This window comes from Typopeltis vanoorti, chromosome 7 (genome assembly GCF_054136105.1).
Source record: "Typopeltis vanoorti isolate ZY-2024b chromosome 7, IOZ_Tvanoo_1.0, whole genome shotgun sequence".
Classification (NCBI taxonomy): Eukaryota; Metazoa; Arthropoda; class Arachnida; order Uropygi; family Thelyphonidae; genus Typopeltis; species Typopeltis vanoorti.
The window spans coordinates 61,269,682-61,295,564 of NC_143555.1; the positions used below are offsets into that span (position 1 = coordinate 61,269,682).

Consider the following 25,883-nt stretch of genomic DNA (forward strand, 5'->3'; position numbering starts at 1 on the left):
GTCAACTAGTTGCTAGCGCCTTTTGTTCACACCTCTTAATACTATCTAAATTACTATTGAAAGTACTTTGCTTTTTTTTTTTAGAGAAGAGGTGCAAGAGATCCGGTTTGGTAGTAATTTTTTTTAGAGAAGAGTTTAATCCAGTTTGGTAGTAATACTATAATAGTGTAAATAACGTAAGAAAGTGAAGAATACAAATCGAGTTTTGTACAAATGTGGTAAAACTAATGATATATGTATTACCTACAATCTGTATCTTGCAGCGTTTCCGAAGAAGAAAATTAATAAAATGTGGTATGTTTGTATACAGGTGCAATCTGTTAAGTGTAAGTAAACTGCATACTAAGTAAATCATAACATCTCTCATGACAGGCCTACGCTGTCATGATCGTTTGGGTATGGCATTTGCGTTTTCTCTTCTGCTGTTAATACGCTGGGCTTAAGCTGAGATGAATGGTTGAGTCAACGAACTATGACCTACGTAATTTTTTTCTTGCATGCCTACAGTCCTCAGGCTATTTCGAGTCTTCCTTTCTATCTGTTAATTCCGACTCCTCCTCTGTGGTTAAAGGTTGATGGCCTCTGGTATTTCCATTGGGACGTCTCTCTCCAAGTTGGTACCACGATCCATTAACAGATGGCACTGAGAGAGAAAAGGTTAGGTTTATTATTGAGAACGAAGTAATAAACGATATTTATAGAAAATATCGAATTCGCAGAGTTATAAAAAATCTTAATAACAATTCTTAAAGAAAAATAGGAAACGCAGCTTTATTTTTAGCTGGTCTATAAGAAACAAGTGTTTGCGTTGTTTGATATTTATATTTAATGTATTCTATTAGAATCACTCTTCAAGGAGTTTCATAGTATACCTGTACTATTTTAAAGTATTCCGGAAAGAACTGTAAGGATTTTTGTATTATCATCCGAGTTCATCCTCTTGACCAGTTGACCTCTTGAAACAGTTGACCATACGTAGGTTACAATTTTGAAACACTTTGTCGGTTACAATTTTGAAACAATCTATCATATTCGTCTATATGTCAGGTTGATAAGAGTATTCCTTTCTCATAAAACAGCGAATAAGAATAATTTTCTATGTACAAAACTAGTTGTGACATTATTCGCACATGGATAATGGAGCGAAATTATGAAATAATGCAATTTACCATATGTAATTGTGTATAATAACCGGGAGTTATTTATTGCATTTAATTATTTAACAGTTATTTAAAAATAGTGGGATATTGGAGTCTTTCTTGACACAGACATATAACATCTTCAGCATGCATCTTCATCCTCCAAGAACTTACGTGTCCGGTTCTAATTCTGCGCAAATCCCAACTCTACTTAACTTTAGAACTATGTTTTTACATTTGTAGTGGTGCACCTAAACCTGCATGAGCATTGTCGATGCAATTAAGAAGAAATCTAATATATTATATTCTCTCTCTCTCTCTCTCTCTCTCTCTCTCTCTCTCTCTCTCTCACACACACACACACACACACACACACACACACACACACACACACTGCAATCGCTGTCTCACCAACAGTCTGTGTTGCATTTTTTCCCATTTCAATTCAACTATAGCTATACTGAACCTGCTTCTCCTCACCTCTTTTTTCGTTTTTCTTCTTTCTGAAAAAAGCATTTCTCAAGGATTACGACTTATAGCTGTTCAAAAAGGAATGCTAACAGAGATTCCGTCTATTTCTTAGCTCCTTCTTTAGCACTACTAATTTGGTTTTATTCTGAAATCTCTCGTGTATATATTGTTTATCTATTCTACTCCTGAATTCTGGCCCTCATTACCTTTTCTAAAACCCTATCAACCACTCAAAAATTCTAACTGATGTCTAATGTCCTGCTTATTTTTACACTACAGTATTCATCACAATCGGATCATCATGTTTTCACTACTTTCACCATTCTTCATGCATCCCTTCAGCACACTTTCTGATATCCTATCCATTTACACTGATGTGTTTTATTAAAATGTTGAAATATCATTCCCACAATTAGACATTCCCACGTAATGAAATAAAGCTATAAAATTTCATTTCACTTTAAAAAAGATACACCTTCAGCTAATCATTGATGCATGGACAGTACAGATGTGAGACAGGTGTGACGGAATGTTTCCTTACCAGGTGAGGCCTAAAGCCACAGTAGTGGTTACATATCATAGTCAATGAACCAGGTGACTTTGCCAACGCGAAAAGATACACCTTGTTATTTTAAAATCTTCTGTGTCCAAACTTAACTTACTAAAATTGTTTTAAAGTGTAAAAAAAAAAAAAAAAAAAAAAAAAAAAAACCGAAACTAGTGCTCTGCGCATGCATGAGACTGTATATACAATGTACATTATATATACTGTATACAAACGAACCACTGTACCTGGAATCTCAACTTGATTCTTACGATTTCTTCGCTTGATCCAAAGGTGATATATTCCGAGGTACAGAAGACCCATTATAGCAGAAAACACTGAAAATCCCCGCAAGGTCTTTCGGAATCCATACACTTCTGTCACGAAGCCTCCTGTAAGACTACCTAAAGCACGACCTGAAATAAAAAAATGAAAAGATAATTATTATCATCAGACGCGTGTCATTGCCAATCATTCAATAAGGTACATCTACTGAGAGAGAGAGAGAGAGAGAGAGAGAGAGAGAGAGAGAGAGAGAGAGAGATTGCTTTTCTCATTTCGAAATTTACAGCATATTTCCAATAGGCCAGTGAACTCTAAATTTATTATCTCTTTATAATAAGCCATCGCTCTGTGCGTTATGGAAAGAGTGCATACTAATCTAAATGTACATGCCATAATGAAGAAGAATGTATTCTAAGAAAACATTTGTACAGTTTGAGATTAAAATTTTCCTCACGTGTTTTCAATAGTCTAAAGAAGTGGTGCAATGCTTTCAATATATTCAGGAGAATCCTACATACCTCATTCCGTCATATATCTTTTACTTATTAGGTCAAATATCCAATTGCAGCCAAATAACTTGATTTTGAGAATCACTCTGATGACCATTGACTTTAATATAGTTATTATTTATTAGAAAATAAAAATCGTAAATAATATTTTTGACGTAATCATTAGAGATGATTCCTCCACATAATATAACTCTAATGTGCTGTTTGATTGTAGAGATTTTTAGTTTGGTTAATGTGACAGTCTGTCTCTTAATTTATTCAAATCAGTAAACGATTTCGAATAAGTGTAGTCTTCCTGTTTCGCCTACCTTTTGCTTTTCTGTCAGAAGAAAGGTACCTTTCTCACTAAACCTCTTTAAAATCGCATTAACGGTACATAAACCAACACCACACTCATTGGCAATTTGTCTTTGAGTCACGGATGTGAAAAGTACATATTTTTGAACCCTTTCTTGGAGATTCATCCATTTTATAGAGTTAACAAAATGAATAAAACACTACGAATGTCAACTTGTTTACACTATTAAAAGCGCACAACACTATTAATAAACATCGTAGAGACAGAAATACGCGACACTCAACTAAATTAGTAGTGAAGTAAAACCACAACAGAAAATAGTAAACCGAAACTAAAACCAAAATTATTGTGAACTAAAACAAAAACAAACCAAAACCAAAAACTTTACGAAAATTCAGCTAGTTTGGATTAATTTGTTCGCTACTATATAAAAGTACATTGTTCATAAACATGCTGTCTTCATTTAAATAACCAAGATTGGAGGATAGGATAAATAGCAAGTCCAGCAAGGTTTTATTTCGTAAATAACCTCATAAATTTGTATAGGGTTAACAGTAGTTAACTGCAACAAATCATAAATCCGTCTGACCACTGAATACTGTTTTCCCATTTGGAGATGGCGTGCATATCTCCCTAAAATACTTGAATTGGTACAGAAGATGGCAGAGTGTTTAATGACCCATCTCATATCGACTTACTTCATTCGCTTTCACAAGAGATGTTCACTTATTCCTGCTTGCATTTTTTACATATATTTCCATGGTCAGTGTTTATCGGAATTGCATTTGCGATTCCCCTCCCCCACTTTTCTATGACCTGTTATGACTGTTTCAACGCCTCAAAGATTTTGATACCCAATCTAGCATAATAGTCAACCAAGTTCTGAAAAAAAGTATAATATAAATAGGTAATTCAAATAAAAAAATGAACATAGGTAAAACTGTTTTAATTTGACTTGCTTCAATGCATATAAATTTTATATTACACTTTGTATATTATAAAACATAAATTGAACTCAACGCGGAAAAATAAAATCCAAGTTAATGTGATTCTTCAGCTTGATGTCTGCTGCAAAGAGGTTTTATTTGAGGTACTAATTTAGTCAATTTCAATCTCAAATTTCCACGGTTTGTGATGATATTCAGACGATTTCTTTTTTTTTTCAGTAACAAGTCATTTACAGCACTAAATAACTTGTAACAAGTAATTAGATATATGAAGAGCCAAAGGCTTCAATTCAAAAAAAGAAACGATATGGAATGTAATATCCCTTAACTTAAACATTATAACAAGTAATGTTTCAGTAACAAGTCATTTACCTCATATTCAACTAAATATGACGACGGGAAGAGCAACAGTAATTTTCTTGCAAAACTAGTTGAATTTGGGTATTTCGTTTCTGTCTCGTCACAAATCCATGGCATTGTTCCTTTTATGTTGAATATAATTCTAATAGACTTATCATTTTGCATTTCTGAGAGTTCTTGATACCGCATGGCCACAACCATTAAGTCCACTAGCATTGGCTGAGTTATCCAAGATGGAAAATCAATTTCTTTTAAAGCAGAAAATCTGTCATTTAAATCACAGGCCGTATTGTTCAGGTGATCCGCAATAACAAGTACAGCAGCATCAGTTACCTCCAGGGCCGCGCCAACCCGAGGGCAACATTGATAGGGCGACATTTTATGTAGCTAATATCTAATTTGGATTATACAATGCAGTATTAGGGACGACCGATAAAAGTTTGCACCCGGGCGGCAAATACCCTTGGCGTGCCACTTACCTCACACTTATTTAGCCAATAAAATTGGTAAAACGTTTTGGCTGAAATATTCTATTCTTTTGACGTAATTTCAGAAAAGCCATGAAGTCAAATATTTTAGCCTTTGCATCAACAAGGGTCGTATTTGCTCCTTGCAGGTGCTGATTTAACATATTCAGTTTTTCAAAGATTTCTGTCAAATAACTCACAAATGATTGACCATCAACTGCTTGTAGGAGTTTCATTTCAGTTTTGTCATTGAAAAACTCACTAAGAATATGAAATAGTTTCATGAATCTTCTCAGGCATTTCCCCTGTGACAGCCATCTCACATCGGTGCGAAGCAATAGTCTTACATGATCAGCGGTTTTATCCTCACAACATTGTTTGAACTGAACGCTCACATCATTTGGAATTAACTTTGATAGTGTTGATATATTTTATAAATATCTCATTTAAAACAGATGAAAGTTTTTTGGAAACTAAATTTTCTCTGTTAATAGCACAATGCACAAGCAACATTTCAGGATTGTCATCCTTCATTAATTTTAAACAGCCACGTTTACATAATAGGAGCACCATCTGTAGCACAAGATGTAATATTTTTCATTGATATTTGAGTTTCATCCAAATAATTTTTGAGTTTATTGTATATATCAATGGCAGCAGTGGTAGTTTTCAATACTTCACAGAACAATATTTCTTCAGTAAATTCATGACAGGGTGGTACATGACAATGGTGTACCACCCTGGTACACCATTGTCATGTACCTAGGTAGTCTGAAAAGTTCTCGGCCTAACAATGAAAAAATGAATTTATAATTTCAAAATTATTTTTATTTTTCAACGTATCCTTCCTTAAGACTAATACTATTCCAGCAATGTTCCAGCTATTATTCCGTCCCTGTAGTGGTCTCAGTAAGATCTGCAAAATACTCTTCTACAGCTGCAATCACTAAATATTCTCTTGATTCGAAGAAAAACGCTGACCAGCGAGGAAGATTTTTAGTTTTGGGAAGAGATAGAAGTCAGAGGGAGCCAAAGCTGGGGAATAAGGTGGATGTTCCAACAATTCATAGTGCAGATCACTTAATTTTCCCATCGTATCTTACATAGGCCATCAATACAGCCTCACTGGCTTTTACAGTTGATTCATCCATCTGTATTGAGAATTTCCTTGATCTCAACTTTTCAACAAGTTGTGTTTCCACATCTTTAGCTATCTCATCGATTCTTTTGCTAATAGTGTTATTGCTCAGTGGCATTCCTTTGACACCTTTCTCCAGAACTGTTCTGAGAAAAGTTGATATTGCTGGCTTAATGAAATCCTCCCCTATAGTATGATTTTTTCCTAATTTAGCTATGAGCAGAGAAATTTAATAACTAGCTTCAAGAGTGCGATTTTGTGTAGCAGTTCGTACAGAAAACAATGAATGACTCTATTGTTGATCTTTTCTCAAACGTCTAATTTAGAGACTTCAATTGGTTCAAATCAAAGTTCACATAAGCGTTATATTTCACCATCAAATGTGCTTCGAGATGACCTTTTTTCATTGGTTCGTTGGTCAAACAATGTTCGCACAAAGGACAGAATGGTGACCGTTCATCCTGAGCAGCAGGTATGAAACCAAACTTCAAAATACTCATGTGAATAGTGACGAACTTTATTCTTGCTTGCACTACCTCATTTTATGCATGGGGTTAGCGACTGAAAGGAAACAAATCGGTTTATACAGTATACTGTAGGTATGTGTGAATTATACAAGGAAATTAATGGCGTATAACCAGAGCCGGCTCTACCGACGGTGAAACACGTGCATTTGCACAGGGCGACAAAATTGGCCTAAACTATACGAAAAATAAATCATAAAAAAAGTCATTTATTCCTTCTCTGTTGAAACCAGATTTCAGCATGTCGTTAGTTAAATTTTTACATAATAAAACTTCATTTTACAAAAAAAAATTATAATCAATTAAAATAATGCAGTATTATGTTGCGTTTAATATCGCACTGTCAGTGTTAATATCAGACGACGTGACAAAGCAGAACACCTATCTTGCATTTATTTCCGATTCCATTGTTGCATTGAGTTGATCTCGACCTGAGGGTAAATCTCATTTAACCAATGAGGAATTTCCTTGGATTAGAGAAATTATAATACACTGGTCTTATTTGTGATTTTGCGAATATGAAAGCAAGAAACATTTCGTTTTAAACAGTAGGTTTGCATTTTAACAGTGAAAATGTAAATTAACTTATATTAAGACATGACACGTGTTCTAAAATCTAAAAAAAAAAATTATATTTCCCATAGTTACGTATTTGTGATTTAGCAGTTCTTCATTCTACATGACATGATGAGCATTACTTACATGTAAGTTAATAGTAATACATTATAAAAACAATATTTTTAGGTTGTGTTGATAGTATTTGTGATAGTAATGAATTTTGAAGCAATAAAATTATTGATTTTTCAAATAAACTTTTCATAATTTCCACTTTTGTATAACTTAATTAAAATTTACAGCAGGTGCATTTACTCTGCGTTTGACAAGTACACTCGTCTTCGCTTGTTTTTAATTATCCATGCAGATGCACATTTTCGGAACAAAATTCCACCGTTAAAGGGTTAATCGTCTCTCTCTTTCTGTAAAAAAATATAGTTTATGATCATTTTTCATTAGCTAATGCTATTTAGAATTTATGATCAGACATGTTGAAGCCTAGCTTAACATCCTGGCTTTTAAGACGTCATTAAAAGAGTTTTTTACGGAGAAGGGGCAGCAAAATATGCTATTGTACGGGGCGACAAAATTCCTAGGGTCCGCACTGCGTGTAACATGTATTTATACTACTACAAACACATATAATAAATAAAAAGTTAAAATAATAAAGTAAAATTTTACAACTATACCGTCACATGTAGAGAAAAAAAAAATATGAGAGATTATGTTTTCAACTGTCAAACGAACCTAATACAATCGTGGCAAAGTGTTGATTTTATTTAAATTGATAGAACGTAGCGCAACTTTTGGCTAACCAGAAAACTAACAACATGTAAAAATGTTACATAAAAAATCGCCCTGCTAGCATAAAAATATTGACAATATATATAAAAAAAATTAAACAAACTTGTCTGGTTGTTTCTATAACAAAAAAACTGCACAAAGTTACATTGGCATACTTTTCAGAAGTGACAGATGTTATTATCTAACCTTAATACACTTACGCCGCCAAGTATTTATGTTGCCTGCTGTACTACTATTGCCAGCTTTTTTCTCTGAAAGTCAGGGTTGCAACATCGATAATTTATCGCCAAAAATTATCGAAAATACTATGTCGGTGAGATGTGACGAATGCAACATGATTTTCTAATTGCCCCCCAAAATATTCAAATTGCCCCACGTTGGGAAACACTACAGCTAAGTTGCAAACTTGCAGAACAAAGTTTTCTTTCTTCTTATTCATTTCTTATGCTGATATATTGTAAAACAGTTTCTTCTCTTATGTTATGTATTTCCTGAAAACATCAATCTGCAGATCTTCAAATCATGTCAGTAGATTTCTATTTTCCCTCAGCCTTCTACCCATCCACATTTCTGTTATCCTTTAGGATGAACAACCCCATACCTGTATAGGATTGCCATAAAAATCGCATTTAGTGACCGATAGTGATATTTTACCATGTTATATTACTTAGCCTTTTATTATGTAGAAGGGGGTTAAGTAATATACTATATTATATAATACATATAGGCATACTGCTCAAACCAAATTTGAGGTCGTTCGAAATTTCATGAAAGATCACGGATGCAAAATTTCATTAAAATCAGTCTGGCTAGAGATACAGATAACTACAGAAAACACCTACTTTTAATGGTACATATTTTGCGAAACAAACGAATCATTATAGGAATATTCATTAATACTTAGATTATGAGAATGCTCACAAGATACGAAAGCATGCAGTATCTATTTTTACATTAATCTGTTGATTCCATCTAGGAAAATAAATCAAACTTTATTTTTATTGGATATAAAAATTCTTTCCTTTAACGTCGGATATGTCAGTTTTTGATAGCCGAAGAGAGTATAGCATACTTCGTGAAAATCCTATACATTGCTCGATTTTCTTGATATTTATTACATGCGATGTATATTCATTTACAACTTTCTTGGCTAATTGTCGATATCTTTAAATGAGTAATCCAGTAGACGCAATGGAGATATCACTTCTAGAGGTAGAAGAATGTCGGATGTCGGATAGATGTATCCTCTTGCATCAGTGTTCTCCGTTTGGATCATTGCCTCCATATATTGTTTTAATATTCCAAGAGTTACTGTTTTATAAGGAGTAGAGTTTGCTGTTTTATAAAGAAACGTATGCGGAATTGCCAGTATTTTTAGTGTATGTTAGATTTTTAATATAGCATGCACAACAGACCGATGCTCGCAAAGTAAATTCGTTTGTTGAATTAATTAACCCAGTACTTCCTTTGCACGAATTATTCACCTAATTTCACAGCTGCATTACGACGTACATTTACTTTGACCAAAATCTACAAGTTGCATATATCATGTAGAGTGGCGTGATTACTTTGGCTCTGTGCGTATATTTTTATGAATCGCAGTGATATAACCTCATCACCTTAAATAGTATACATTCGATACAATTATCTAATTATCTGACCATAATTTTAACGATTTTGTTTTTCAAATTCTGTTCGAAACCGTTGGATCATATTTTAAAATGTTTATAATTTGTGCTGCATTTGCATTTATAAAAAAAACCTTCATTATTATATAAGTAATAGTAATTTTAATTTCTTTCTGAGAACTAAATTTATACCATTAAAATCTAAGCTAAGTTAAGAATAATCACTTAATGGCTTTGGAGATTATGTAAGAAGGAACCGTGTTTCAGTATTTATGATTAATCTACAAAATGTTTTGCTAGTAAGTTTCTTTCGGGTTGTATCCAAAATAAACAACAGTCTACTTATATAATTTAAAATGTTTCAGAAATTAGATGTCTATATCTTAATATAACCTTATTTTCTTAAAGCCTAACGTTTTAAGAAAATGAGATTATATTAAGATTATCCTATTAGTATTAATATCTATTTGTATCCTATAATATTATCCCAACGATTATACCATATACTATCCTTCACTCGGTCGTTTAAATAAGAACTGTCCCTACTTTCACCAATAATTCAACTAATTTCACAGACGCATTGTGACGTATTTACTTTGACCAAAATCCACAAGTTGCATATGTCATGTAGAGTGGTGGGATTAGTTCGGTTCTGTGCGATAGTTGAGGTTTTAGTCGTTATCTAGTTAACCTGCTGTTCCTTGTTCATGACGACAGTGCATTGCGTAATCCTATCGTCTTTCTCCAACTATTTCATCTGACGCAAGGTTTGGTGATTTTAAATGTTTTCAGTTTTTAATATAAGAGCTCAAGTCCTTATAAATTAACATACGTGATTAATGAAGATGCATTCTGGGTGGAAGTCATAAAACTTACTGCATTCATTGTGTATATTAATTTGCTTTGAAACTGCTGCAAGGTGTGTGTGTGTGTGTGTGTGTGTGTGTGTGTGTGTGTGTGTGTGTGTGTGTGTGTGTGTGTGTGTGTGTGTGTGTGTGTGTGTGTGTGTGTGTGTGTGTGTGTGCGCGCGCGCGCGTGCGTGCATGTTCTCTGACTGTTTGCCGGTTTTTCTGAGAGAAAAAAAATCGAGTTTCCGTGAGAAATAATCCTATCACCTCGCACAAGATTAAATCATTTCAGATGAACACTGCCTGAACGGGATTCGCCTGTGTTTTTCCACTCCAAAAGCAAATGCCGCATCGTCCTCTCACTTAAGTAGGATACTCTAACTTATAAATACTACTCTTCTTTTACCATTATTTATATTTATAATGCTGTGCGACTAAGAAGTTTAACACTGCCATATTTTCCTATCATCACACATGATATTCATATCACCATTTTACGTTTCTCCTGATGGCGCCAATAGAAGTGTAGACTTTACCCTCGTGGAAAAGTGAATTCACTCATTGTCAAGAAATAAACTATCTGGTAGTCATAAAAATCAAAAGTTTTGCGACGAAATCAGATTTTTTAGGACACACATCCATTTCCTCAAATAAGTGTAGCCTTAGGCTTGCCGCCTGTTCTGTACCTCGTGTCACAAGGAAGAGAAACATATGTTATGAAGATATGTTTCAAGATAAAAGTGCGTAACATTGCATGTAAAATAATAAAAAAATGCTGCATTTTTCAAAGTGTCAGCTCTAAAGATAATCCATCATCCCCTTCTAGAAATAAATGCCCATGAATAAGATTGTGAAGTGCTTGATTATATAGCGCCAGACTTATTGTCATGCAGTTACTTCTTATTTCTTCGATTGAAAGAGACCACTGAAGACAGCGGTGATTTTATGAAAGCCTTCAATGAACCTTGCGGTGTAGACTGAGCATGAATGATTGCAGCCCTCCAAATGTCTCGTCTGTCTTATCAATAGGGCGTATTGATCTTAGTGTCTTCTTTAGAGTTTGGTAAATAAGACTCCTTAGAAGAAAAAAAAACTACAAATTTTAGCTACGTTTAACTATAATTTGTATTTGGTGAGTAGATATAAATAATGTACTGAATGAAAAAAAAGGTACATTGGTCATTCTAATAGCTTTTAAAGAGTCGAACTATATCTTAATTATGAAATGTTTATTTTCATTCTCAATATCAGGTTCGACACGTTCAGTGATATTCTTTAATGTTGATATTCATGTATACACATGAACAAAGTATTGATTTTTTGCAGCATGTGCATCAATATCTCTTTCTCGTCTATTTTTCTGTCTGATACAATATCTCTTTCTAATATCAGTAATCCGTTTTCGTTTCAACCAATTTTTTATTGTCGCGTGTCATTACTTTTCTTTCCGTTTTGTGCTCTTCCACAATTTTCATTAAGTCGCTTCCGACGCTGACTACGATAATTTTATTTTCCTCCTTCCTTCCTTCCTTACTTTATTCTGCGCAGAATCAATTGATTTTAGCTTTTGTAACTGAAGTTGCAGCACTTAGCTACCAGTTTCTAGGTCATAGAGTTTTCTTTTCTTTTTTTTTTTTGTCATTGACTATTGCGTATCTCTTACATACTATAATCTTACATCTCTTACGTAATGTTGCGTATTTCTTACATTCTATAAAACTTTCCTTATTTAGTTATTTTTATTTATAGTTTCCTATAATGCTTGTAAATTTTGCATGCACACACACACACACACACATACATTTCGTGCACGCACACACACACACATGCATGCATGCATGTGTGTGTGTGTGTGTGTGTATGTGTGCGCGCGCGCGCGCGTAGTGGAGAAAGATGTTTGCTTGAGCACGCAGGCTTCTTTGGAATGTAATGAGTTAGCGAAATATGATTCCCTTATCTTTTGACTGCTGATTTTTAAAAATCAGTTTTAGTAAATGTTATATAGTCTCAATGTACATTTGTTTCTGAATATTTCAGTGACTTATTTTATCACATTACAAGAGTTAATGTTTCTGAAATCATGCCAACCCAAATCAAATTTCTTTACTTGAACAGGAAATAGCTTAGTTTGTTTTTTTTTAGACAATAACATTATTATGAATTAGTCTTGTATTTTATAGTGGATGGAAATAGGATCATTGCAGTAAATAAGGAAGGGAAACAGATGATATACCCAAGTCAATTTTGACAAACGTTATTGTAAGAAATTTCTGGAAATAACTAATGTTTGGAGAAAAATAACTTGAATTGCCCTTGAAGTTTGCACGTAAGAAAGATAATCCAACATTACTTTACTGTAAACTAAAGTAATACTAAATTAATTAATCTAGCCGGGGATCTCATAAAAAAAACAAAATGAACAAGAAATTGCATGTTTTCAGTTAGCGATTGCGATGTTTCAGTTAGCGATTTGGAGAAAAATAACTTGAATTGCCCTTGAAGTTTGCACGTAAGAAAGATAATCCAACATTACTTTACTGTAAACTAAAGTAATACTAAATTAATTAATCTAGCCGGGGATCTCATAAAAAAAACAAAATGAACAAGAAATTGCATGTTTTCAGTTAGCGATTGCGATGTTCAAAAGTCCTGTTTTTAGTATTATTATAACTAATTGCTGTTGATAATTCCCTCTTACTCATGTAATTAAACAAGCTATGATAAATTAAATTAAATTAAAATAAATTAAACAAGGAATGATAACATTCTTGTAAAGTAACTAGTAAATTTGGATCAAAGCGCATAGCTAATAATAATGGTAAATATAAAAATAATGCCGGCCTGGTGGGACGAGTGGTCAGCGTATCCGCTGTCCAGCCAAGAGGCTGCGGGCTGGAATCCCGCCGTAGGCATGGATGTTTGTGTGTCTGTGAAAATACTAGTGACGATGGGTGGTAGATGGCATTGGTGAAGATGATGTAGTTGCGGTTCATTGTAGTTCTTGGATTGAGTGGTGGAGATAGAGTTGTAGAGTAGGTGTCTTCCCTCGATGAGTCTTTGGACTGCCTGGAATTATTATTATTATTAACGTAATAATAATAATAATACCTACTGGATTTCTGTTCACGATATACTAGTCGTTACTAATATCATGTTACAACATAAAAATATGAACAAATGTTCAATTTCACATTTTCATGTACAGGAGATTTGAAATAGGAAATGGTCATCATTTAATTTTAATCGGGTTAAATTGAATAACATATTATAAGAAAGTTCTAAAACGAAAGTCAGGCAGTTTACAGAGATAAACTGTAGACTTATATACGCAAATATTATTATAAAAAACAATTAAAGAGTTTGATAGCATGAACCAAACATTTGAGATATTGAAGGATTCTGAAGAAAACGTTGACTGATTGTATCACAGGTAAGCATGCAATGAAGTTGCTTGCAAGAGGGATGCCCTTAGAGAATATAGAGAATATGTAAAACAAAGCTAATCCGTGTGTAAAAATAGGTACACAAAATTCATGAGAATAGCTTAGTAAGAATATGGAAGATTAAATATCAAATAGATGGTAAAAGATTCTAGAGGCTACTTCTAAAAAGCTTAGAAATAGAGGAAAGAGTAACGTTAAATCACACTACTCCACTTTATAAAAACTGAAGATAAAGATATGCTGAATCTTTTGAGTAATACTTTGAAATATTGTTAAATGAAACAAGAACCGTCAGAATTGTGATAGAAAATATTCAACAGGAATGCATTCATGAGAACATGTTAGTAACATGAACCTGTGCATGACTTAGTTTCCTTCCGAAGAATTCTGTGTTCATAGAGTATATAGCAAGTTATAGAAGACCAAAATACTTAAATTGAACTTGTGTAATGTTTATGTTTTTAGCAATGATCAGAGGCAAACCTTCCGAATTGTTCGAAGTATGGCAAACTATAAGAGCACGGAATCTAGCAAACAGCCAGAACCACGAAAGAAGGAAGTATACTTGTCCTTTACTAACGGAAAAAAGAGGGATCTTTAGGCCATGTCGCAAAGACACTTCGTTATTCATTAGTGATGCACTTGGTCCTTTGATATGACCAAGGACTAAGTGCATCACTTAGTGCTGCATGTGGGTGGGTGGGTGGGTGGGTGGATGCATGCATGCGTATTTCTAATTGATAAGGAGTGATAACAGTGAACCAAGTTTTTGATAGTGCCAGATTTTTGATTTGCAGGATGGTGAGATTGAATGGATTTTGGAACTTGCACGCGTTGCTCTTTAACCGAAAGATCGAAAATGGAAATCCGCCATGTAGGAACACATAAAACCGGCAAACGAAATTTTTGCTCTATTTACATAGTAAATTATATCGTTGAATGAATAGCATTAATCTTTGTAACAAATAAAGATCAAATGTAGAATCGCTCCAAATAGCGAAGATGTTATCACGGTACCTATACCAAACGTCGCCTCCGACGAATATCAAGTCTCTGCTAAAAAGTCTCTATTAAATAATTAGCAAGATTTTTATAGAAAGGGAAGAAGGAATTCCTATACCATCCCCCTCTCATTGTTGGTATACTTTGATAGTTAAACTATCCAGAATGAACGAAAAAATCAAAAAGTTCAACGATGTCGGAAATAAAATGAAATGTGAGTTAATCTAGAGTTTCATCTAAAGGTGTGTTGGTAAACAGGGAAAATATACCTAAATTTGTTATGATATCAAACGACGAAAACTAAGTCTGCTAAAATTGCTTTCAACATCAATAGTGTTCTTAACATAAGTAGCAGACCTATCTGTGAATGCTGAGAGGTTTATAAGTGGGACTGGTAATGCAAAAGACAGCCATTTAACGAACACTTGGTATATGGATCTTAAGAATACCATGTGGCCTGCGGAAAGTCCATGGATAGTCTTAATTTTCCTTAATCATCTTATCACAGACATCATATGTTTCCTTGTTTAGAAATTGATCTGTCTTGATGTGGCGTCGTAAGATAGGTATGTAGGTGGACTAATCTCGGAGCATTCAAGCAAGCTTTTGTAGTATTCTTTTCTTATTTTGTATCACACGTTTAATATTTTTTTTATTTTAGGACTTCTGTCTTAGCACTTCTGTAGTTGGATTGCAAGCCTTCTGTCTGGACACACACACACACACACACACACACACACACACACACACACACACACACACAATGTGTGATGGTGGATGATTCCTTATCATCTCACCATTCAACTAATGCCGGGGTTTCACAAGGTTCTGTTCTCTTACCAGCCCTCTTCCTAGTATATATATATATCAATGACCTACTTCAGTTGACCTCCAACCCAATACACAGTTTTGCAGATGACAGCACATTACACTCCTCCCTTTCATTTGATAAATCTTATTCTACTCAACTCACCTCAACCTATAGAACATCAACTACCACTCCACTCTATTCTGATCTTCAAGCCATCATCCAATGGGTTTCAGATAATCTCGTCAATTTCAATACTATTAAACACATTTCTGTCTTATTTCTCACGGAAACTTACCTTTTTCTCCCAGTATTATTCTTGACAACACCCACATTTCCAGACAAGACGAGATTTATCTTCTTGGAATTACACTGACATCGAGCCTCTCCTGGCATAAACACATCACAACTGTTCCATCCTCATCTTACAAATCCGCCCAGCTATTGAATACTGCTCTCATATATGGAATGGGGCCCTAAGAGCTCCCTCAAAATGCTTGACTCAATGCAGAGGACAGCAATTAGACTTACTGAACCAACTCACTCCTCCCACTTTCGCACAGTCGTTTGGTTTCTGCAATATGTGTATTCTGTAATATTTCCATGGCAAATGTTCTTCTGAAATAGCATCAATAATTTCCCCACTTAGTACTAAGCCCGTTGAAACACGTGTGCAGCTACTGCTCAACATTCCTTCACAGTGCACCTTGAAACCTACAGAACAAGTTTCTTTTCCTCCTCCTTCATCCCTGCTACTGCTGTATTGTGGAACAGTCTTCCCCCTGTTGTGTTTCCTAAGTAATACAACATACAGTCTTTTAAATCCAATGTAAACAAGTTCCTCCTTTTCCAATCCACTACCTATATACGGTACTAATGTACTATAGGTTGATCAGCCAACCTCTCGTGTATGGGCCCAACATAAAAATAAAAAAAAAATTAAAAATGAGAAATTATCTTTACACCTTGTTGCCCTATTTAATAACACTTCTGCTCTTTCCACTGAATAGGCCATGGATTCTAAATCTAGTGCTGATATGGATGTTTCTGAATGCCTTTTCTTTAGTTAGTAGACGAAGTTCATTTCCGTTATATGATCACTACTATGCTTATGGAGGTCTGAAGAAAAAGGAAAGAAAGAAAAAGATCATTGAAATTACACATACTGGCCATTGAATTAAAAACCTTTATGCAGATGTATGTGCAGCGTATACGCAAAATACTTGTTGTTGTGCGTCACCACGTGTGCCTCACCAAGCAACTATTTAAGAATGCTGTTGGTCAGTAATCGTCAAATTGTTGATCAAACTAGGAAAACGCAGGATCTTTCGGAATTCAATAAAATGCTTATTGTTGGTGCCTATCTGGTTGAAATCACTATTTTGAAAACATCAGAGCTCACTGTTTTCTCAAAGGTGAGATATCCCGAGTGTGTAATCAGTCAAAAAATAGCCACATTGCTTTTGTAAGAGGCGTGATTGCGGTCATAAAGAGTGTCAGGAACGAGATCTAAGAAGGCTTGTACGGACAAGCAGAATTTCCTGTGAGCAGCAGTTGACTGAAGATTTAATGAAGGCTGTTCTCGATCCATATCTCACCGAACTACTCGAATGGAATTGAAGAGGATCGGTATTGGTAGTCGCATGCCTATATGGAAACCACTGATTTCTGCGAAGAGTTGGAACGTCGTTTTATGGTGTCAGGAACACCGTGACTGGACAGTGAAAGACTGAAAAAAGCCATGTGGTCCGACGACTCATAGTACACCTTGTACTATACAGAGAGTAGGAAGATAGTTTATAGATTGCGGTCATAAAGAGTGTCAGGAACGAGATCTAAGAAGGCTTGTACGGACAAGCAGAATTTCCTGTGAGCAGCAGTTGACTGAAGATTTAATGAAGGCTGTTCTCGATCCATATCTCACCGAACTACTCGAATGGAATTGAAGAGGATCGGTATTGGTAGTCGCATGCCTATATGGAAACCAGTGATTTCTGCGAAGAGTTGGAACGTCGTTTTATGGTGTCAGGAACACCGTGACTGGACAGTGAAAGACTGAAAAAAGCCATGTGGTCCGACGACTCATAGTATACCTTGTACTATACAGAGAGTAGGAAGATAGTTTATCTGGAGCCCCCCCCCCTCATGAAGCAGTGAATCCAGAATGTCTTGTAAACACAACTCAAGGTGCTGGAGGGTGTGTCATGGTGTGGGGCATGTGTTGTTGTTACAGAAAGGTTTGGTATCCTCCAAGGGAATATCTGAACATTGTTGCCGATCAAGTCCTTCTTGCAATATTGAATTTTTATCCAGAAGGTGACGGTTGTTTCATGGACTACACTGCTACTGTCCATCGCGCAAGACTTGTTCAGCAATGGTTCGGAGAGCATGACAGCGACCATCTTCCCTGGCCATCAGAAAGCCCCAATCTGAACCCATTGAGAATGTATGGGAAATTTTAGAAAAACAGATCCGGAAACAAAATCTTCTTCCGTTAAATGTGAGCCAGTTAAAGGATTGTCTGGTGAATTTCTGATATATATGCTGGTATATGAAGGAGGTCCAACGCAGCATTAAATAAACATTTCTAATTCAGTGGCCGGTATGCGAAGTTGATTATGGCCACGCAGTCGTCTTTAATTTTCCTTTTGCGCAGTATTTTTGGCGAGACATTAGAGTCTGATACATTTCCAACCAGTTTTGTGTTCCAGTGCATGATCAGAAAGGAGTCCTTAGATTTGCGTGTTGATTGCCGGGATTGTTGCATTATCCACTTTCACATATATACAGCAAACTCCATATCCACAAGCAGACAAATGAAACTTTAAGTTAGTCAAGTTTGATTAAAGTAATTTCACTACAAACGTTATTTTAATGGAATCCCATGCACGAAAATATATAAACCTACCGTACATTTGGTATCCTAGGGAGACTGAACCACATAATCCGGCACTTTTTTAAGGGCACGCTGCCAACGAAAATCGTATGCTAACCAAAAAAATAAAATATTTTCTAGAATAGTATTTGGAATCCGTAGCTTGTTGGCAAGAAATAGACGCACTATTCTCTGCTAACTGAGTAGGCAGTTTTGTTAACAAATTTATTAGAATGAATCCTAATCACTGTTTATACATGAAAGAAAAAACTTCTAAAATAATTTTCTAGATCTCCTTTAATCCAAAAGTGCATTTTTATTAAATTAGTTGTATTAATTTAATATATTGTTCTATACTTCAGTCAATTGCAATAATACGATGACTTAACTTTATAGTTTTCTACATTTAACCTACATTTTGGGTGAAATTTTATTGATGAGATGGGAGAGCTTCACCTTCCTCAGCATGGCCAGTTCACATTAGGATCTTTACTGTTTCATGGTCTTGGATCGAGTAATCGATTGACTGGAAATATTGCATAGTGACTATTTCTAGTCGAATGAGCTAAAAATTTAAGTAAACAGAGTAACATTGGTAGCAAAGTACCAATGTTAGTCTGTTAGATTAAGATTGCATAAAGAACAAAGACCTTTAACAGAACTTGATAATTTTTTCCGAAGGTTTATTGATCTGAAAAAGTTGCTCAAGTTTTCTGTAGTGCAAAACGTGGATAACTTGTTTAGGAGAAAGCAGTAGGCTGTATTTATTGAAGATTTATGTCAAAATTAATTTCAAGGTAATTATTATATGTTTGATTTTGGGTGTTTGTGCGTGCGTGCGTGCGTGCAGTGCACAATGTTCTATATATATGTACATGTAATTAAAAGTGTTACTAAATATCCACTTCCAGTTTGGAAGTTGATAGCGCTTTCACTATCCACTCTGAATTCGAACTCTACTACTTAAACTGAATAGATATTTGTAGATGTCTTTAGATGGTAAACGAATTTCACTAAGAAGCATGAATTCATCGTCCTTCTACGTGGAGGCCTGAAGAGTGGCTTGAAAAAGCTCCATGTTTGTTCTATTATAGAGGAGTTTCCAGATTATCTAGCCCTTCTTTACCCATGTCACTATTATACTCTAGGTTTACAGCCTTCTCTGGATAAAATTTGCATAAAAAAGATATATAGCCACCCAATGGATAGTATTTCAAGCCGCTGAGTTATTTAAATATATATGTTCCATGTTATAGATACAAATCGTATTCTGTAATATATAGATAAAGATGCCAGGAAACTGAATGTCGATAGAGGGGGAAAGCATTATATGAAACATTGAGCATACTTTCAGCTTTAGCCTTTTTGAAAACTGTTTCATTCTTAGCATTCTTGAAAACTCCTGGTACAACAACAACGATCTGCATACATGGTAAGAGGAAGGTAGTGTAATATCGTAACTTCGCAGAGGAGGGAATGTTGATTTTCCTCTGCCAATCTTTGAGAAGCATACAGGAGGTGGAAAGCGAGCAGAATATTATCTCATCTGTATATACCATACAAGTTTTTCTCACTAGCTGTAATACAAGATTTTTTATGTCGGAGAAGAAGAAGACAAATTTTAAATTATTTAAGAGGCACTAAAAATCGATTTTTAATCCGTTGATTATTTCCAGGAAAATAAGCAATCAATTTGTCATCGTCATAAATTTCACTTGAATATGGGGAAAAAAAGTCATATTTAATTTTAAAAAATAGATATTTTTTTTAAATTAGACATTTAACCTATCGCAGCCCACACATATTCAACCATAAAATTCTGGATCAAATTGTGTTTCTTCTGTTGCTTATTACACTTTTTTCCAGTAAAGCATTTTTTAACAGTAACATGTTGTCTCGCATATGTTTGGGTAGATCTGGAACAGTCACGTTTTATAAATACCGTTACTAGTTTAACTCGTATAACCTATGAAACTAAATTATTGTGCAAATTGTCGACAAGTTTCACCAGCTAACCTTAAACCATTAGTATCATCGGGTCACGAATACATTAATCTAAACTATAACATAATACATTATCAAATAATCATTACTCACTGCTAAAGGCAACACGACATGGAGTTTTAGTTTTTCGCTTTAGGTAAGTATACTGTTTGGTCAAATCACATCTATTGATTCCTTAAAGAGTTTCTCTCAGTAATCGTTCGTTTTGTAAGACACAGTTATTCCAGTCCATGCTGATCTATGATAGTATGTGTTGTTAACATGCCAAATATATGCTTTCTGCGTTTGTTGTCGCTCGTATATGTTCACTCGCCCTAATTCCAAGGGGGGGCTCCTCCGATCATATCAATGAGATTTATACTTAATTTGTATACTGTATTGTCCACAATGCAGTATAAAGAAGTGTGCTGTAGAGTATTAAGCTCTTGATTGGAACAACAGGATGCGAATTCTCTCCAGGACACGAAGAACCTTTATAAGTTGAAGATGCCGAGTGGCAGAATTCCTCCCCCCGGAAACTGGTGTTTGTTACTCCGCAAAACAAACTGGCCAGAAAACACACGCATTTAATACACTGGCCTCATCATCTTTGTTACTTCAGCCGTAATTTTAACTAATAATATACAACATAGGAGTTCGTCACTATAAAATTTAAACTTAAGTTGCCTTTAGGGTTTTGTTAATTCAAATCATTCAACATTAATGAAATGAACTTTATAATAAGCATCTGATTACAAATAGAATCATAGTGATCTCACAAAGAGCAATCCTCTTGCATGATATTTTAAGGTAACTACATAAATGCCAAAGTTACACGAGAAGCATTCAATAAAATAAATGAAATCTTTTATTCATATTCGTTAGTTCAAAAAAAAAAATGAAATTTGTAGACAGATAGATTAATTTCTGGTTGTGAATCATTTCGTTATATTCCAGATATGAGAGTTTACATAATGTTTGTAAAAGTATGTTCAAATTTATTTCATATTCAAATTATATTCAAATATAACTCATTCAGAAATATAGTTTAAATTAACTGCAATACACAGTACCATAATATATATATATATATATATATATATATATATATATATATATATATATATATATATATATATATATATATATATATATATATATATATATATATATATATATATATATATATATATATATATATATATATATATATAACACTCTACTTTGCACTCTCTCCACTGTATTAGAATAATCACAATGGAAACTAGAACTGAATGCAATAGTCCAAGTGAAATCTTAACAAGGCCTTGCAAAGGGGCAAAATGACCTGTTTATCTTTATATATCAAAGTTCTTTTCAGAATTGCAATTATCTTTTGAGTTGTATTTGCAGTCTTTGCTAGATGGCCCCTAAACTTCAACTTCCTATCTATTAACACTTCAAAATGTTATTATCATAGCTTCATCAGTTTCTTCTAGCCTAATCCCACCAATATAATACGACATTGGATATCTAATCATGCCGAAGTGAATGCCTTTACATTTACTGACATTGAATTGACACCCATTTTCCCATGCCCACAATTCCAGCGTATTCAAATCATTCTGCAAAGACTGCATATCAGCAGCATTCCTGATTACCCTACCTATCTTTGCATCATCAGCAAATAACTGTATGTCACTTGTCAAATCCTTCCCAATATCATTAATGTTCAGATTGAATAACAGTGGACCAAGCACTGATCCTTGTGGTACACCACTTGTTACCTTAAACCTTGCAGACTCAGATCTCCCGTATATCACTTTTTGATATCTGTCAGTCATCCATCCTCTTAATCACGCTAATATTTTATAATTCAAACCCATATTCTCGAATTTATGCAACAGTCTTCCGTGCTATTCTTAGCAAAATCCAAAAGTATCATGGTGTATCAATTCCCCTTGTTTAGTCAATGGTAACATTATTATAGAATGTAAGCAAGTTGCAAAAACATGAAATTCCCCTTAGTAAACCCATGTTGTTCATTGCAAAGTAGAGGTTCACTGTCAACCCATTTCTGAATGCGAGCCCTCAATTTTTCGAAAATCTTCACCACCACTCCTGAGATACTAATTGGTCGATAGTTGGGTACATTGGTCTCAAGGAATGTATGGTAATTCCTTGTGCAATGGAATTACCATACATTCTTTCCATTCTTGCGGAATCTTCCGTGTTCTGAGACAAATAAAATATCATTATATAGTTCAGTTCAGTTGATCACTCTTATAGCACCCCTGCTGATATATCCCATCAGTCCCTATTGCTGAATTGTTATTCGGTTTTTGCAACAGCTCTACACCTCTTCATTCACCCGATTTTCTTCAAAAGAGATAACAGTGAACGCAGTGTTTCATATACCAGGTTGATAGTTTTTAGCAGCAAAATGGGCACTCATTAGTTGAACAACCTCTTCTGCATCTGTCACCTCACACCATCTGCATTCAGAAGAGTTGTTCTTTCGTATTCGTTCTTTGTTTTACTTGCAGCATATCGATAGAATTCTCTTGGGTTGTCTTTGCTTGCAGAGCTTGTTTCTTTTGATACTCAGTATTACAGATACTCAGTATACAGATACTCAGACTTAGCTTTCCGTAAAACAGTTGTTACTCTTCTGGTGTGCTGCTTATAATTTTAATAACGGACATCATCCTTATCCAGATGGCATTCCTTCTGCACCATCTCTTGCTTAATAAGATTATACATCCATTTGACTCCTGCCCTATTTATTCTTCGAACTCTCTGGACACATTCTGATATTGCATCATTTACGGATTTTTTAAATACTTCCCATGCACTCTCGATATTCTTCCCTTCCAGCAACCGATACCATTTCATTAAACTCAGTATACTCCCCGTAATTTCCGGCTTTGTAGTTCAGCATGTAACCTCTTCTGAATGGAACATTCATAAATTTAGTCACTTCCCAAGTGAGTAGTACTGCATGATCACTGTTACCAACCGGAAGCAGAATAGTTACGTCCTTTAACTTACCCCCCCCCGCCTGATACTATAAACCAATCTAACACTCTTTGACCTCGAGTTCCTTCTGTCATAATATGGAACATTTCATGGCGCGCTGTGTTTAAAAGAACATTCATATTTCAACTAGTTAAAAAAATAAATATATGATGAGAATAATTTAGTAGTTTCAAAGTGTAGTTTCAAACAAGCTAACAGAGGGAGAGAGAGAGAGAGAGAGAGAGAGAGAGAGAGAGAGAGAGAGAGAGAGAGAGAGAGATTATTAATTATTAATGTATTTATTTCTGAACATGGAAAATTCAATACTATCTTTCTGTATATTATTTAAATATTACTGGAGAATATATTACTTACCTGCACAGAACTGTAGCAAGATCATGACATATTGTGCTGGTACATGAAATCCACTTGTGACAAGACTATGGATGTAAGCAACTCCAGCTAGCCACATAACACTTAGTGAAAAGGCTTCCATTGCTTCGAAAGGTAGGGTCCACCACGTGTTGTTTATGAAAGAAATGCCAGCAAAACGTATAGCTTGGAAAAGGAAAGCGAATACAAGAAGATTAGCTTTGCCAATGTTGTGTACAAGCATCTTGGAGATGGAAAGAAATGGCAAGCTGCACGCAAACGATATCGTGAATGTAAGTCCTGTGAAGATATTATCGCATCCAATTTCGGCGTAAAACAGAGGCAAAAAGAATTCCGAATATCCCCATAATATTCCTAGTATTAACACCACGAAGAGGAATATCCACATCTCTAAGGTTAACAGGTGGCCTTGACTTGCTCTTTGTTCTCTGGAAATAATGTAGCGAGCTTTTCTTCCTGCTTCCAGTGGTAAAGCAATCACAAGGGCACATGTGATTAGAGCAAGCCCGTCAAATATGAACAATGCAGGGGAATAATCGGGTCTTTCAGCAACACCGCTATAATAATCAATCAGTACTCCTGATATCGGTGGGAATACTAACAAGGCAAATGCTACCCATATACGCGTTCTACCATACATCCCTCGGTAGTCATTGATACTTGATACTGTTACTCCATCTAGAAGGCACAGAGCAGTGACCAGAAAAATGTCAGCTAAGCACCGAGTTCCCAGATAACTCCAGAAAGTAAGCAGAGGGTTACCAATTATCTCAAGACACGGAGAAGGCCTGTAGATATCATCATCAGGACGGTACGAGAGTAGACATTTTATGGTGCAACCATGAGGAAGAGGCCTGCAATATATGTCCTCATGAGATTTTTTGTTTACGAAAATAGGAGTAGCTGGTCGGTAAGTGCAAACGTCAACAAAGAGTGGCGAAGTTCTTGGATCTCGTGCGAGAAACTGATTGACAGAAACATTCCTAATTTCGTGATGGATCCAAGAAGAAAACTGCGATCTGAATTCCAGAGTCCCACTATCTTCAGCGTTAGGATCGTACACGAGACAAATATTTCCTTCGGCGCTGCGAAAGCATATATGAAGAGGGTAAGAGTTGTTATAGCCACCTGGTCTTCCAATACATTGATACCGACAGTGAGAGAGACGGAACACTGTAAGATTGCCTGCATGACGAGTAGCATCTCCGCAAGTTATCCAGTTAGAGCACTTCTCGAGATTCACTGAAGGACCGCAATCGAAGTCTAGTAGCGGTTGTCTGGGAAGGCGAATGACTCGTGGGACGAATAGAAGGCAAGTATATGTCAAGCCACACATCACTATTGAACCTACAGTAAACATCTTGTACATTGCACGTCTTTCTGCAACCATTCCCAAAAGAGGGGGAATTATGAAGGAAAAAAGAGCAGCAGCCATGTTGATCATTGCCGTTTCTCTAAGAGTGAGGCCGAGATCATGCATGTGTGGCGTGAGGAATGGAACGAGGCTGGCTACCGCTGTAGAAAGAAACAAAAAATATCTGTCATTCAACAACCAAATGCTTATTTTATGCCAGAAACTATAACTTACTCTCTCATCTTCAGTACTACTACAGTTTATACGGAAAGTATAAACTGTAGTAGTATTCAAAAACTCTAAAGAATGACGCATTTACTCCAATGTATGGAACTTTAAAATTGATTTACTATGTTCTGTTTATTATTTGATTTTCGGTAGAGTATTTTAGAGAGAAATGGAGAAGAGCTGCTCATCTTCTGCAACCCTCTTGCTAGAGGATGCTACCGGACGACGACGAGAGTTTTTTAAGATACTAATCAGAATATATGGCTGAAATTCAGTCATATGC

General features: G+C 35.2%; 1 protein-coding gene across 1 annotated transcript; it reads right to left on the reverse strand.

The window, feature by feature from the left end:
* Positions 1-515: 515 nt before the first annotated feature.
* LOC150104716 (major facilitator superfamily domain-containing protein 6-like) lies at positions 516-25,453 on the reverse strand. Its single transcript, XM_090395615.1, has 3 exons — positions 24,001-25,453; positions 2,403-2,570; positions 516-643 (listed from the first exon to the last, which is right to left on the reverse strand). The coding sequence occupies exons 1-3, from the start codon at positions 25,451-25,453 to the stop codon at positions 516-518; spliced, it is 1,749 nt and encodes a 582-aa protein (XP_090251741.1).
* Between the last annotated feature and the right edge of the window lie 430 nt (positions 25,454-25,883).

Excerpts from the sequence above, each read along its gene's own strand:
- LOC150104716 (XM_090395615.1), bottom strand. The coding sequence starts at position 25,453 with ATGGCTGCTGCTCTTTTTTCCTTCATAATTCCCCCTCTTTTGGGAATG. Across the intron at positions 2,571-24,000 it reads CTTGCTACAGTTCTGTGCAG|GTCGTGCTTTAGGTAGTCTT; the intron begins GTAAGTAATATA and ends TTTTTATTTCAG. Across the intron at positions 644-2,402 it reads GAATCAAGTTGAGATTCCAG|TGCCATCTGTTAATGGATCG; the intron begins GTACAGTGGTTC and ends TTTCTCTCTCAG.